General features: G+C 41.5%; 1 protein-coding gene across 7 annotated transcripts in view; it reads right to left on the bottom strand.

The window, feature by feature from the left end:
* Positions 1 to 579: 579 nt before the first annotated feature.
* Positions 580 to 16,892, bottom strand: part of ap3b2 (adaptor related protein complex 3 subunit beta 2) — a 35,190-nt gene continuing 18,877 nt past the window's right edge. For 2 of the 7 annotated variants that reach the window (XM_080437426.1, XM_080437427.1), the window contains exons 18-29: positions 12,993 to 13,107; positions 12,146 to 12,314; positions 11,408 to 11,594; positions 10,769 to 10,862; positions 10,016 to 10,125; positions 9,625 to 9,853; positions 9,415 to 9,499; positions 8,699 to 8,796; positions 7,247 to 7,267; positions 4,388 to 4,526; positions 3,518 to 4,173; positions 580 to 2,965 (exon numbers count right to left, since the gene is read on the bottom strand). In XM_080437426.1, coding sequence (XP_080293552.1) covers positions 3,978 to 4,173; positions 4,388 to 4,526; positions 7,247 to 7,267; positions 8,699 to 8,796; positions 9,415 to 9,499; positions 9,625 to 9,853; positions 10,016 to 10,125; positions 10,769 to 10,862; positions 11,408 to 11,594; positions 12,146 to 12,314; positions 12,993 to 13,107 — 1,443 coding nt within the window. In that variant the 3' untranslated portion in view covers positions 580 to 2,965; positions 3,518 to 3,977. The remainder of the gene's footprint in view (positions 2,966 to 3,517; positions 4,174 to 4,387; positions 4,527 to 7,246; positions 7,268 to 8,698; positions 8,797 to 9,414; positions 9,500 to 9,624; positions 9,854 to 10,015; positions 10,126 to 10,768; positions 10,863 to 11,407; positions 11,595 to 12,145; positions 12,315 to 12,992; positions 13,108 to 16,892) is intronic. The other 5 variants (XM_080437428.1, XM_080437431.1, XM_080437430.1 and 2 more) reach the window with 3 other exon arrangements.

Genomic DNA, 16,892 nt, shown 5'->3' with positions numbered 1-16,892 from the left:
ATTCATGGTGTAAACCCTTTAACATAGCTCTTTCATCAAGTAGCCTGTATGGTCCCATAGATTCAGTGGGCCATTGCAAAAATGTCCTGCTGTGGCAATATTTCCTTCAACTACATCAACACAAAACTGAGATTTTTTTTTTAGAGTCGGAAACGAAAGGCTGCAAGTTACTGCTTCTCTCCCTGTGTCTCGTATTATTCCACAGTAAGGGAACGGCCACACCACACTTTTATTTTACCTCTGCCAATGCTTTGTCAATGCAAATGCGTGGATTCTTGGAAAAAATCCGCAAGACCAAGAATCCACGCATTTGCATTGACAAAGCATTGGCAGATTCCGCCCCAGAGGTAAAATAAAAGTGCAGTGAAGCCGTGCCTTAACTCAGGGTTACAGAGACTAAATGATTTTATATATTATTTCTTCAATAGCCAACTACGATTTGCCTGATGCAGGATATGGCCACCATGATTCAAAGATTTTACAAGTCTAAAGAAAGACAAACGCACTGATTCACCAGTCACCACTGGTCGAGATGTAAAATACATGACACAGGCACAGCTGATTATTTTTCATCTTATCCATATTTTTATTTGTATAATAAATAAAGCTGTAATACTCCAAGACCACATTTCACAACCACACAGAGGATATGATGAACCAGTTCTGAAACAGGAAGCTGGTCTGGATAAAATAGCCAGATAGAAAGGAGCTTCAGTCAAACACGTTGTGAGAGTAGAGACATGTTTCATTCTCTATGAATACATTTGGTGAAAGATAAATTACATTCTTTTTTTAAAGGAGCTGGAAATCATACAGGAAATCATACATGTGCAGGATTCAATGGGAAGACAGTAAAACCAACAAATTAAAATGCACAGAGTAAAAAAGCCCAAACTATTTATCAGATTCGTCAGGTTCTTAACTCTGGTCCTATCACAGTGCTGCTTGTTTTGTATTCTACCAGTGAATTATGTTTACTGCAAGGCAAGCAGCAGTGAGAAGACTGAAGTTGAGATCCACTTGTTCTGCCCTTCCCCAGCTCTGTCCATTGCAGACCCAAACCTGTATGCACTCCTTTGGTCAAACAAACAAAATGCAAAATTTCCCAACAGTAAAGTAAATAAATAGTGAGGTTTAGATTAGCAAGGTCACATGTGGTCGCAGCAGCAGTGTGCCTACTGTAAAGCCTGACCTTTAACCCTGAAAACATAAATTAAATTAAATTAAGTTGTTAAAAGGCCATAAAATAACATCAGCTGAAACCTTGTTAAAACTCAACATGACCACTCACCTGCATCCTGAACACATTATTGTCATTAATCAAACATGTGATAAATGAGTACATGTTCAGGACGCCCCAGTGTGCACTTCAAGTAAAGTGTTAACCAAAATCAGTGTAGGTCAATATCTCATGTCCACGCACACACGCACACAGGCGCACACACACACACACACACACACCTTATAGTTTTACTGTATTACATAATACAGTAGGCTACTTACAATAACATAGATGTACTTTTCCAGTTTTTATATGTGAAAGTCCCTTCCAATGACATCACTATGTCAGCTTGAATACCGAAATCAGCAGAAAACAGGTGCAGCAAATCACAACACTAGTTTCAGATGTGGAAATTATACTGGTATTTAAACTATTATTGTTATACTGGATTATGAACTGAGCACTTTTTCATGGAGTCAGAACCCTGTGACAGTATCTGTTTTTGTGCCAGAGATATACATTTATTCATTCAGATATCATAAATTCTCAATCAAACCAAATGTGAAGTAACTTCATGCTACATTTGTATTTAACTGAAATAATTTGATTATCATCCATTATGTAATCTATATTTTGTCCTCTAGACCTTTCTGTAATAAAGCCTACAGTAGAGATCAGTAACTGTGGATGATGAATTTCATCATGAGACTTTGCTCTATCTACCACCTACAAGGTCAAACTCGAATCATGTCTGATTGTCATAAAAAATACAGCATTCAGCAATTTGTTACGTTTTGATAATAACAGCTTCTAGAGGTGGTTTGTAAAAGCAGCAATGAGAATTTAAACTTTCATATCTCCTCAAACACAGACACTAGGATGTCTCACAGCAGAATGGAGGTGCTAGCAGTGTATTGTAAATGGGTGTAACTGTGTTGTGTGGGTGTAGGTAAATGTGATAGCAATAGGAAGAGAGAGGACGGAGTATGGTCCTGTATAACAACTGGACGTCAAAGGATGGAGATACAGTGCATTCTAGTGATGACGTCTCTTTGTAGGCTAACGCAGAAGTTACTTCCACCATGGGTTCCTTACAGCAAGGCTTATGCCAACCACAGACCGTATTTCCTGCATAATTCTAAATCTGTTGAGGAAACCCATGACTCACAAAATGCTAATTTACTTCTGTAATGCCTAATTTCCATAAGTGCCAGGCCGTGCTGGGCCGTTCAAGGCTGTAAGGGGCTAAACAGCATGGCAGAGCCTTTTACAGTCTGTTTGTCTTTCGCTCTGTCAATCAGAGCAACCAGGGTTAATGTTCATTGCTGTAGTGTTGCTATAGTAACTCAGTGCCACAGTCAGCGGTTATATTTTATGTTAGCCGGCTAAAGGTTAATTTATACTGCATGGAATGACAACATGACGTCATTTCAACTGTAAAAATCCATTAGTAACATTGACTTACGTACTAATGTTGAAACCTTTTTGTATGAATTAAGCTCAGTACACACCGGGAGCGTCTACGTTTGTGTTATGAGTACATGCACACAGAGCACGACTATAATGAGGCGATGAAGCAACGTAATTATTCAATTATAATTTGTTTTACATTTTCTGCGCGAAAAAATCATCAACCTGTATGAATGAGGGAGGTATTACCAAAATAAAAGTTTGAGGTGAAATAATCACAATGCATTTTCGTATTGTTTATTTGCGTCGCTCCTGGTGTGTACTAACTGTGTACTAACTACCTTAAAGTAATACTAGGTAACGTTTTCAACAAAACTAAAGTTAAATTGTATATCTTTTGCGAGTGGCAAAAGTTTCACAACACCCACTCCGTGAATTTCACCCCCGGAAGCCTTTTATTTATATATTTTCTATTGAACGTGTACGGGGGGGACTTTCCCGGGAAAATGACGTTCCTGGCCAACGTCATGACGTCGTGGCCGACGTCCTCAGGAACTACCGCAACGGTTTCCTGTTTGGCCAGGAACTACCGCGCTATTAACAAAAAGGAACCTCACGCTGATTTTAAGATAATGTAGGATTGGAAGATCGAAAAATAACAGAAAAAGAAAGCACAGCTCATGGTAACTAATGCTCCACTGGCTAAGAGAAACGATCCGTAGATAGTATAAAACAATTAAAAGATCGCTTTTTGAAACGCTTCCGGCTTCCGGTGAAAACGAATGGAATTCTGGGTAATCGAGGACTAGGGAAATTGTATGCAGTGACGGTAGTGACCAGCAGAGGTTGCTAAAAATCGTTATTTGTGATTCTGCATTGTACAACTTTAACGTTTATGGCTTATGGCTTTATCTTCATTGAGTGACAGCTGACAGTCCAATCACGGGCACGTAAAATCGAGACCTCGCCTCCACAGCCCCATTCTAAACGGGTCAGCACCAGGTGACAAGCGGGTCTGAGAAGGACTGACATGTTTCACCATTATTATGTATGCCCAAGCAGGCTGATATTACGGAAAAGGGTTCTTAACCATCATTTTCACGGCACAGCACGGCACAGCCCACTGGTGGAAAAAGACCCTTGCACTCTGTTGCTGTGGTGTAGTTGTGTTTGAGCGTGTACACTGTAACATCATCAGTGTTCATTTTTCCATTTGTAACTCTGAGAGTGCACATATGTAACCAAATGGACCCGTACTGGTCCATTTGGTTACACATTCTCAGAGTCAAATGAACGCTGAGGATTTTACAGTGTAGGGGAACAGGGTACGGCTGGAGGTGAGGTGTCACTGTGTGAGAGCCAACATGATGTCCTTCACCAACATGGCCCCCACTAGCATCTTCTCACAGTTTATCATCAGCTGGGCACCACGCTCCTCTCTGGTCGCCACGGTGACAAGCACCAAGCTGCCACTGGTCACCGTCTTCCCAGCGAACCTGTGGACAGGAAATTTAGGAGGAGGAGGAGGAGGAATAGCGGGGCTGAGTTCAAAGTTCAGAGGTCACAGCAGCACAGCAGCAGCAAAGATTGGAAACAAAGGTGAAGTAAAGTCAAGGGAACAGAGGAACAAACGGCTGCGTCAGGCATCAGGGTGATGTGTGATAAACAGTGGGATGTTCTGACAGCACTGCGGACAATGAACAAAAACAATGTATTGTTTCATTTGCCACAACAGACCTCCCCCATCCCTCTTACCTGCACTCCTTATCAGAGCCACAAGGCACCCTGCTGAGGTTGGCTGCGGCGGTGACTCTTTGGACAATGGCGTGTTCATTGTGACATTTCTCAGACAGGGTCAGCTTCTCCATCACCTCATTCATACCCATCAGCTGACCTACAGAGGGTCCCACAACACAACACATAATTATCCAGAATATTCCACTGCTGGCTGGCTGTTTGTTTGGACACTGTTTATACGCTGTTTGGTGATGATGAATACTTGGGGGAGGTTTCATTCTCAAGAGGATGTTGCTTGTGTCAAACTGGTGTTAAGATGGGAGAGTGTCCAGTGCACTATGATGTCTTGGTAGCCAGGGAAAGTCATGGAATTATATGTTTAGGAATGCCTTCATTCATTCTTCAAGTCTAGCATCGGTCCTCGCCAGTTATAAAAACATAAAAATAAAAAGAGTGTCTGAGGTCCTGTAAGGGGACAGACCTGATGAAACAGTTGATACATCAATCTATGTAAAACCAGATACTACTGCTGAAAATGATTCTGTAATGTACCCATGTTTCTCAATGGGTCCAGTAGATTCATTAAATGGTAACACTTTAAAATAAGGTCACATGAATTGGCATTAGCTAATGTAGTTAACATGAATTAATGATGGATAAACACATTAAAACATCATTCACTTTTCATTTAGTTAGTAAACAACACAGTCAGTGCTTTAGTGATTCCAAAGGCTGTGTAACATACATGTGGCACACAATCAACAAGCATGTCAACAAGCATTTCTCGAAGACTTCTCCAGTCATTGACCATTGTCTGTCCTGATCCTATTATGTTACACTTGGGGTGGATTTCCCAAGTGTGACATAAACGTAAAATGGCTGCCTTGTGAGTATGATCAATGGTTTTGTGAACATTGTGTTGATGGAACAGTGAGTGAGGGTGTGTGTGCTCTCAGTGAAGATGTGCAGTGTCTTAAGAGAAGGTTCTAAGATGCATGTTAGCTCTAGCCTGGTTATCAGACTGAAGCTTCGTGAAGCTTGAAGCAGAGAAGCAGTCCACTCAGTGGAGTGGGCGGGGTCTATGGTCTGGAGCCAGGCTAGGTTAGCTCAGCTCTATTTTTCTCAACACTGTTATTTTCAGTACTGTACATCCATGAGGCTGGTTAGGAATGTTTCAACACAACATACAGTACATACTGTACGTACATACATTGTCCATTTCAGATTATATAACAGAAAAAACGAAAGATTTCTGTCCATTTAGAAAACAGATGATCCTTGTTTAATAGTAACTCATAATGCTCTCAGGTGTCAAGCCATTCAAATGTTTATTTTATTTTTAAATTTTGCAGTCAAACTCTTCATATATTGTGTTGACAAGTGACACAAAGTGTGTGTTTTCCCAGTATAAGAGCTATGAATGTGTTAAAAATGTTCTACATCTTGGCTTCTACTCACTGTAACTCAGACAATTATACAGCCAAGTTGATTTTGGGATGCTCAAATCCATGGAGATGAAGTCACTATTATACCATCATCCAGCCGCTAGTATCCTGCTATAGCAATGCTGTCCAGTCATCTGCCATGGGACTTTTGAGTGTATGCAGGTTTCTATTCCAACCAAACTCTACATCGGCTCATCCTACTAATTAAAGGATAAATTAGCAGAAATAATCTCTCTGGGTTCAAACTTTCAAACATGTTGCAACCAACATGTTTGTTACCACCGTGCTCGGACTCCTCTGGTGCGATATTCTCTTAGACCAATATCATATTACAAAAGTGATGGGTCGCATTAAGAATGACAAGAGTGAGTTAACTTTTTAATTATTTCTTCTCTGTGTCTTTAGGCTACAAAGGACAAACGTTTCGGCTATCCAGCCTGACGAAGGCTCACTCTTGTCATTCTGAGTGCGACCCATCACTTTTGTAATATAACAAAGAGCATCTGACACCTTCATCAGAAAGATAAAGACCCTAAGCGGGATGAGACGTAAATAAACTGACTGGGAGCAAGTCACTTTCTCCAGGGTGCGGATTCCCTTTCTTTTTACCTGCTATTGATCAGATTGTCCTGCACCTTCTAATGGATGTGTAAGCTCTTTTTTTCTTTTTAAGCTACTTAGCAGCACATAAATAAAGTAAGTAAAATCAGCCCCACCCTTAGCAGCTGCAACATTAAAGTGATCAACACATAGCATTACTTATTCCAATAATATGATTGTGAATTAAGCCACTCTGCATTTGATACTGTGAGTAATTTTGTATTCCAATACTTTTGTAATTGAGTTTTTCTAAATGTTTTCTAACAATTAATTGAAAATTCTGCAGAGGTTACTATTCATTACATTTCTAACAGTCTCTTATAAGGATAACACCAGAATTTTCAGGACAAAATGTTTCAGCATTGTCTCAGGTGCTACTAAGCAGTTGGTACTTTAGTAATAGTAAATTCAGGTTCTCAGGAAAATCACCGCTTATCAATGAATCGATGATCGATCGATAAGGTGAATCAACTATCCATTAAAGATAATAATTTGCATACTTTTACTTAAGTTAAACATCCGAGTACTTCTTCCACCACTGCGTGAACGTGTCAACCCATAGAGAGCAGAGCAGCAGCTGCTTTCTTCCCTATGTGATTCAGCATGGATTGACCCTTTATCACACCTTCAACCAGAGATGGAATCCCCTGGTTGAAATAAAAGCCTCCATATACTCAGGGGGCAAGGGGTGGGGCGTGTTGGACTCAGCCTGAAGCAGTAGGGAGGGAGGCAGAAGGAAGGGGGTGTAGGTGGTTGCTGGTGAGGCTAGCTGGCTAGAAGGCAAGTGCCGCACAGATAGCCGGGAACAACAGATCTATCAAAGTCAACTTACCAACATTCTTTAACAGTGCCTCTATTGGAACCAAGAGGGGAGAACCATGAAAATGACATGATGTAACACAGACTATGGTTTGATCGGAGATGAATGATATTTCCTGTGGCTGGTTTGGTGTCGTTGTCTACCCTATTAGCCACCTTGGATACTATGATAGGGCCATCAAATTTGAGGGTAGAGCAGTGGTTGTCAAGAGAAGCAGTGGTTGTCAAGAGAATACTACTGACTGGTTTTCATTTTATCGGTCAAATCAGGTCTAATTTAGACGTTGGACACATGCAATTTAGAACTTGTTAAAAAAGGAAGCTATCAGTGGAGTTGAGATCCACTGATCTAAAGATCTTGTCTGTTTGAACATTTCTAGTTGTTTGGTGAAGCAGTCGAAGCGGCTGGTGAATGTTTACCAGGGGACACAGAATTTACAGTTAGCAGTTTGAAAGAAGGTCATAAGGTTTCCCAGTTGAAGAACAGAAGACGAATAAATGAAGCAGCGTCTGCTTATAGAATGGAAGGAATACAGACTGGTACTATCAAGTACAGGTTTCAAATACAAAACAGTAGAAAAAATAAAAAAAACAAGTGAAACAATATGATGAGTAATAGCTCATCATATTGCCTCAGTATAAAACTAAGTTTTGTTTTAAAGCAAGAAGCAGTATTATGAGCATGAACTACAGCGTTTCTACTAGCAATGCCAACATTTATTTCAAGATAAGACCAGACCTTGCTTTTGTGTTGTGTCTGTCAGAGCCAAACTAATGGCCCTTATTAAGGACACATCCCCTGTTGTCCATAAGCCCGTTATTGGAACCCACTAAGAAGAGGTGGGGACAGAGACCGGGTACTATTACAAAGGGAGGCTGGATCCATTTCCTAAATACAGAGTGATTTTTTGTAATCAAATGATTTAGTTGTGGCGATTGTGGAAACTGTAAAATACAAATACTATTTATGATGCATTTAATGTAAACATGACTGTATTATAAATTATATTCACTAATGAGACACAGCTGTACACTATCGTTTAGCTATATATGTCACTTCCGTCCGACGTATTTTAGTTTGAAACAATGAGGAAGGCCTACGTGCCGAAACGCGTCCGTTTCTCGAGGTAGACTGCTGCTGCTGTGCAAACCTCTAATAAAAAGTATATAAGAAACTATACTCAAGGGAGTGTGGATAATCCTTTCACTGCTTTCATACAGAATCACATTATTAACTATGCGGAACAAACTGCCTAAGCATTTTAGACTGGTAAGATCAATATCCTCTTTAAAACCCATGAACTCTTTTATAGCTTTGTTTTAATACAATGATTATTACGCTGCCAGTGTTTTTATTTATTTCTTGAAGAGTATGTTTCCTTTTATATTGTTATATTGGTCTAGCCTTTATTTTGACAGCATAACACATTATGTAGCTATTACGCGTATTAAATATTCAACTGACCTTGCTCCTTCTTAAACTCATTCTCTGTCATGAAGATGGGAGTCATTAGCTCTCCAACTGGCGGCTGAATCGACACAAAGAACTTCTTGGTGTTGGTGCTGTAAACAAACAGAACAGAGGTTTGTTATTTAATATTGTATATTGTATCTAATCCTATTATGTGTATGGAATACACTGATCAGCCAACTCGTCATAATGGGACAATCCTAAAAATATTGATCACTGATCACTTTTCAAATTGCCCGATCACAAGGCCGATTGTTATGTTCTATAAATGTGCTTGTTATCTTGATTATGTTTCTCAATGTCAGCCATAGCCGACAGGAAGTCGCTGCTTTCCAATGCGCGGCATCGGGTTCTGCCCATATATGGATATCCCAGACGAGAGAGGGAGGAAGAGAGACAATTTCACCCACGCAATATGTATTTCGTTGTCAATGCAATAACCCCGGCAACGGCGGCCAAGCTGATTACGTGTCGCAAAGCGCCAAATTTTCTACTGTATATATGGAAGCATGTTGTTTGCTCCCGTTGAGTATTTCATCATGATAGATTTTAATTCTCCAGGCTTCCCTCCTCTCTTCTCTCACCCCACTGTGCACGCTGTCTGTGCTGTCTGATTGATGACATTGGCCATTGGAATTGGCCTATAAATCCATAATCGTTCTGCCCTACTAAGAAATGAGGAGGACTTGCCCATATTGTGTTTGTCTCACCAGAGTTGGAAGTTAGCAGCCTGTACTGAGTCACAGAAGTCAATGCCCATCATGATACTAGCCGACTCCCCCGCTGGTAACACCTCTGATCATATCAGAAACATTATGATTAGACCGATAATTTGAATTGTCAAATGATAATAACAAATGTATGCAGTTAGTCTGTAATCTACTCTCTTTCAAATGTATTCATTTAAAATATCTACTTACCAATCTCAGCGAACTCCTTCACCCTCATTCCTGACTGCAGGCGTGCGTCCTCCATGTGGAGGCTTTTGACCTCAGAGGACGAGCTGTTTGTGAAGGTGATCTGAACGCCCACCATGTGAGGGTCTGGATTGAAGGGCTGTCTGCTGAAACAATATTCCACTGACAGACCTTCGCCTGTGATACGATGCAGCAACTCATAGCTCTTCATCGATCTGGATGTAGCGATGGTCTACAGGAAGAAGGCGTGTGGAAGGGTGGAGGGAGGTATATTTTGAAACATGATTTGGCAGGTCAGAATGAGCCCCGCCCTAGCGGTAGCAAAAATGATATTATAGTGATAATAACTTTTGATTACTATTGTGACGTGTGTCAGACTGGGAGATGTACTCACTGCTGGAGACATGATCTGGTCTGTCAAAGACAATCCTTCCAGATCTGTTACCAGACTGCTGGAGAGGAACGAGTTCACAGGAGTCACCTGGGGAGACGGAGTGGGTTCAACTGCAGAGGAGAGAAAAAAAAAGCTTTACTCACTTGTAACTTGTAACACCTGTAAACCTGTGACACGACAAAGATTATTCTGAGAGGAAAAAAACTCTGCTGAGATGTATGTATTCATAAAATCTGCATCAATATTGAACTATACAACTTGGCTACTGGGAGTGTGCATGCAAAGTTTTTTTGACGCCGATCGGTCCAGCGGGGACTGAGATTAGCTGTGCACAGACGGCTGGACACACGGATGCACGGACAGGAGCAAAAACATAATCTCCACCTCCAGGCCTATCAGCCTGATGAAGATAATCAGGCTAATTTTGGTATATTTATTCATCCTGATCTTCCATTCATATTTCCTTTCTTTGTTGTCTTTTTATTATTTTACTTGGTCATTTATTCATGAATTACTTATTATCATATTCTTAATAAAGAATTTCTTCTTTTTTTGTTTGGTATAAAATTGCACAAGATGAAAAAATACAACTGAGAAAAAAACTATGTCCTTATATTGAATCTCTCAAGAATTCCTTAGAAAAAGTGAGTAAAACACCCTGGACCCTGCAGTCTAGCAACGTGTTACTTATTTTGCCATTACACACGCACTGGGTCGGTATATACAGTATACATTATGAGTGACATAACTTACAGTCATCAAAGTCCAGTAGAGACATCTCCTTTTTCTCTGTCTCTTTCTTGGTCTCTTTCTTGGCTGGTTTGGAGGGAGGTTTGGATACCGCTGTCTGAGAAGGGAATGGAACACAAGGGCCATAAAGAACTGTGTCATTTTTAGATTTGAGCTAAAAAGCATTATTTTACACTTTGGGCTGTTCAAAAATAGCAGATATACAAGCTCATAGCGCGGCACCGAGTGCCGCGCTACGAGCTTGTAGATCTGCTATTTTTGAAAATTCGTGAAAATGTGTGCAAATCTTTGAATATATATATTTTTAAAGCGAACATTTTTAACTCAAATCTTTGCTTCTGGGGGTCCCTGGAACAAAATATTTTGATGGGGGTCCGCGGCCAAATACATATAATTTTGGGGGTCCTTGACATGAAAAAGATTGAGCACCACTGATATAGAAACATACGTTTTTCAGAAAACTGTTGGGATTTAGGAGACATGTAGAATCGGCTTCAGGTCTCAATGGGTTAAGAATTGGAGACTCTGTAAAAACCTTGGGTTGAATTTGAACTCGAGCCAGCTGTGGGAAGGACTACAGCCTTATTCACGTGGCATGTGCTCTTCTTACTCAGTGAACCACCAGGGCACCCCGATCTGTACCTTTTTTTTCTTTTTGACTTCCGTTTCAGACTCTGAATCATCTGTGTCTGATTGGCTGCTCTCAGACTCAGACTCCTCTTCCTCAGACTCTGACGCAGAGGCAATCTTCTTCTTCTTCTGTGGCGGTGGTGGTGGTTTGCTCTTCCTCTCCATCTTCCTCCTCTCCTCTTCATCACTGCTCTGCTCGCTGGGGAGAGAAGAAAAATGTCAAAGGTCACGAGGAGGAGCATACTGATATATAAATTGTTTGCCGAAAATTACACTGATTCTAAATAATGCAGCAAATGAGGATATTGTCCCATTACCTTTACATTGATTTAAATGAAAGTGCATGACTGCGTTTTACATGTCAAATGCAGTATGGTCAGTAGGAAATAAGGTGAATTAATTGAATGTATTTGGGTAAAAATATCTAGGCCTAAGCTAATATAAAAATATCAACTCATAACCAGTAAAATCCTGTGTTACTTTATCCATTGGTACACTCTCACAATTAAATCAACACAGGGTTTTACAGTGTGTCTGGTGTGTCCCTAATGCCTGGCAAAGCACAGGAGGAACTGCTCCAAGTTAAAATGATGGAAATCACAGTTGTCTCTCTGTGCAAATAAAAATGTGTACCCTGTATGTCTCTCTGTCTGTTTCTATGGGTTCAATAAAGACAAAACTGAGAGTGCAATAAAACAAGACAGTAAAGCACTCATGCCCAGACCTCCATCTGCCAATAAAACCTCCTACCTTTCTCTTTCTTTCACTATTATCTTGATTTCTTTCTTCTTTTTCTTCATCTCAACGTCTTCTTCCTCGTCCTCAGACTCAGACTCCTCCTCGCTCTCCTCACTCTCGGAGCCCTCCTCGCTCTCCTCGCTGGCGCTCCTGCTCTCAGACCTGCTGGCCGAGTCCGACTCTGGGAGGAGAGGTCACAGGTCATAAACATCAGAGGAGGTCACTATTTCAATTTGGAGAGTGGAAGGTAGAATTTGGACTTAAGAACTGCATACAAACACTTCAACTGGACACGGACACAAACTGACACGGACGGACACACACACGCGCACGCACGCACGCGCACAAGATGTGAAGCAGTGTATTCCAGTGTACCTCGTCATGGGCAAGCATAATACTAGACTGACAACAGACCCAATCCACCCTGTTACCCACTAATTACCCCCTAGTTAACATCAAGTTTACCCCTATTTTCCTTCTAGTTACCCTTAATTATAACCTCTTGTTATGCCTGCCCTAGTTAACCTCTAGTACCCCATACTTGACATCTAGTTACCCTCTAATTAACCTCTAAATACCCTCTGGTTAACCTCCAGTTATCCCCCAAGTTAACCTCCAGTTACCTCACTAGGTAACACCCTAGTTTTCTCTCTAATCAATCAACTACTTAATTATCATCCTTGCCACCCTGCTGGTTACCCAACCCAACTGCCATCTCCCTCATACCCCCCACAATTACTCCCTAATTAACCTGCAGCTATACCTCGCTCGGAACGCCCTTGGTGGTTCTCTAGTTAGCATCCTTGCCACCCTGCTGGTTACCCCCCGCCCCCGTTTTGCTCCCCGTCTCTCTTGTTACCACTGTCAGCAGACTCGGTGGGTCCAGACTCGCCCTCTGAGTCAGAGTAGAACGGTTTGTCCGACTTCCTCTCCTTTTTCTTCTCTCTGCTGCTGCATTTCGTCCACTCAGGAACCTGGACACAGGACGCATCATTTAAACCAACCAATCAGTGTTTGTTTTCACTGCCTTAATTACAAACACCTGCCGGTACTGAAGCAGACAAGGGCAAAGGAATGCAAGTATGACCATGAACACCTCAGTCTGGCTGCCACACAGCCAGGAAACAGCCAAAAACAGCCATGTTATGAAACTCTGATGGGATACTGTAATTGTCTTATTATTACACATCTACAGTAGATGCTAGCGCCAGCTAAAGCATTCATGGCCAGCTGCAGAAGAGTTTTTAATTTGTTGATAAAGGGAGCAGTTCCATTAAGAGAAGTGATGTCTGAGGAGCACAGACTCTCCTCCCAGGAAAAACTGTATCTCTGTCTGACTGAGTGTCATTTGCCAGTGGACAAGGCCTTTGCTGTTTTGGGTTGGTAAGTCAATTAAATACAACTTTACCAAACCATCTAGTCTAGAGTGAGGCGCTGATTGGTCAGTTGCCATATCCCTAGGGAGGATACGGAAGCTATACAATGCAAGCTTATCACCTTCTCTGTCCTTTTGTAACGCCCTCAGCAAGGGGAAATAAAGGCTGGGCAAGTGATAATATTCTGCACTATATTATACTATGCTGCACTATAATATACAATCCTATACGAGATTAAAGGTAACTATACTATACTATATGACTCTACATTTACAGAACCCCTTTTTAATCAGCCTGGTATTGTTGGGGTATTGGTATTGGTATTGTTGGGAGGAGTGTCTCGTCCGGAGAGATCTCTTGTTTAATGGCAGAGACAGAGGTAGGGGGTGCTGTGTGTCGGGACAGCTTCAGCTCAGCTAAGCACAGAACAGCGACTACGGTACAGTAGGCAGGAAGTGTCAAAAAGCACTTAGGTTGTGGCACTCTATGGGGTTCGAGGCTGGAACAGTTGCTTCAGTTTTTACCGCTAACTAACTCACATTGGTTAATGTTGTGACTCTTTCAAGCAGCGTTATAACCTAGCAGGAATGCAGGAAAAGAAACAGAAAAAGATTGGAATGGTGGTGAGATGAGAGAAGAAAAGTAAAATAGGAAAAGACATCAGGAAAGCAAAGACATAAAAGACAGGAAGGCTTTTCTGTCATTCATTCCAGTTGATGTTGTTGTACGGACAAAAAGACATGAACACCAAATTTACCAATTCTCTTCAAGCTTAGCAACAATTCATTTTGAGCAAAGATTAAAGGAATGCAATATTCAACTAAAATAAAATGATCTTTTGATCTAACTTGGCTAACTTGGCTGCTATGTGAAATTGTGAATGAAAACAGGGTTAACATTCTACTACTACAGTAGTCACTTCTGTGCCAATATCCTAATAAGGTGTGACATTATGCTGGCTTATTTAAATGTTGGAAAGATGTGGATTAAAGCAGTGGTTTAATCCACTGCTTTGGAACCACATCCTGTTTTTGTCCATTTGTACACTGAGTTAAAGGGTCTGTGGCCTAATGCATACCAAACTGTGGGTCCTTGAAATTAAAATGTCTGAGAACCACTGGATTAAAGTGAATGAGATTAATGGATTTTGACTGATGGAAGAGGACAGTTTATATTAGGTGTTGTAGGAAAAGTCTCTGACAGTAATCAGATGAGAAGAACATCAAGAACACCACGCATGCACGCATGCAGGCACACACACACACACACACACACCCACACACACACACACACACACACACACACACACACACACACACACACACACACACACGCAACACGCAACAGTCGCACACGCACGCGCACGCGCACGCGCACGCACACGCACACGCGCACACACACACACACACACAAACTTAAAGTGTCTCATTTGGTCCACACGAGGAAGCAGTGGCTGTCCTCACCTGCTAACAAACAGTTTCCACAGGTCTAACGAACCAATTAGTGTCATTGGATGGTACCCAGAGACAGAACCTCTGGTTACCTGGGATAAGATCCCACCAGATTCATCTCTCATCTTCTCCTCAGTCTGAATACGACATTAACCACTTTCAACCTGGCATCCCTATTTTGGTCATTATATATTTCTATGCTATTTCCGTTGCACAACACCACCGTATGACAAAGTATGCCGTATAATAGGGCTCAAGAGGTTAAAGATGGAGGCGTGAACAGGTCACACACAGCTGTTCAAAAACATTCAGAGGGAGTCAGAAAGAAAGAGCACTCATCACAGCAAACCACAACACTCCCAGGCAGAGTGAGTGTGTGAGTGTGTGGGAGGCACCTCTTTCCAGTCTCCCAGTAGCCCAATCCTCCCCTCCCCAGTGTTGTACACCTCCTCTTGCTGTGGAGATGAGGAGCATTCAGAGACAGAGAGACGTGGACACCATCAAGCAGTTCTACTGGTGAACATGCTCTGACTATTACTGAGCTGTAAACTGTAACACATTCCGGTTTGTAACCATTGCCCTAGGAGACTTTCAATCTGGCATTCATACTATTGTGGTTTTAAATTTGGCTATTGTCCTCGGTACCACCTTGAGGAGGTGGTCAATAGGAGGATGAAGACTAAACTCCTGGCCATCATGGACAATCCCTCCCACCCCCTACATGACACTGTGAAAGGGCAGAAAAGCTCCTTTAGCAACAGACTGAAACACCTAAGTTGCAAGAAGGAGCGCTATAGGAGATATCTGCCTACAGCAATAAGACTGTATAACTCCACATCTGGTTGGCTTGATCAGGCTGATCAGGCTGTTTAGGATGAGGGATGTGGGATGCAAGCCATCGGACTCTTTAGTAGTGTGTGGTCTGTCAATTGTCAATTTTTTATATTGTAGGTTGACTATGCTTAGATGCCTATTTTAGATGTTTTTGCGCGGTGCAACCGCTCCTATAAGAGGGTTTAGGACCCATCCGTGGTGAAAGTTTTTCTTTCCGTCGTGAAAATTTGTCTTTCGCTGTGACGACATGCTGTGGAAAACACGCCCCGAAAACACGCCCCTAAGCTTTGCAGGACGTGCTGTGATTGGCTAGCGAGACACATGATGAAATTAACTTCAAACTTCGCAGACGCGCTGTGATTGGCTAGCGAGGCGCATGATGAAATTAATAATAATGTAAAAAATGTAAGCACGTCACTTCGCAGGACGTGCTGTGATTGGCTACTAAATGCATGATGAAATTAATAACTCATAAATAGCACCGCTCACTTCACACTGGGTGTGATTTTTTATAACTATAATGTGTTTTTATTGATGTCTCTATGAGAGTTGCTGTAACACCTTAATTTCCCCTCGGGGATGAATAAAGTACCTACCTACCTACCTATTGGTGTAAACAGCTGACAGGATGTTGACAAGATTTTGACACATCTCCTAGCAATAATAGACTGGAACTCTTAGTAAAACACCAGTTGCCTCGAAACAACAGTCTACTTACATCTTAAATAAAGACAACTAATTAATGTGCTCCAGTAATCTCCTTTTTAACAAATTGCAGTCCTATTCTGAGAAGCACCAGGCATCTGCACTTGCTTGCTAGAATTTTGAAACCATCTACACAGGAGCATGAAAAATAAACAGGTTTCTCTATGCATGAAAACAGCAAAAAAAAAGGCTGCAAAATAGGAGGGTTACACTTAATTTATACTCCAGCGTATGACAGTGTTGTACGCCAAAAACAATGCATTTTGTGTTGCTATCTTGAAAATCTGTTTTGGCACGCAACACCGCTTTACTGTGAGAATAAATCGTTAGACCAGGCCATCTCAGACAGATGACAGGTTATCACCGGGCATGGAAAAAACAATGCTGTAAGTC

This window comes from Gymnoscopelus braueri (assembly GCF_963280865.1).
Source record: "Gymnoscopelus braueri genome assembly, chromosome: 9".
Taxonomy (NCBI): domain Eukaryota; kingdom Metazoa; phylum Chordata; class Actinopteri; order Myctophiformes; family Myctophidae; genus Gymnoscopelus; species Gymnoscopelus braueri.
This window is presented reverse-complemented; position numbering and strand designations above follow the sequence as displayed.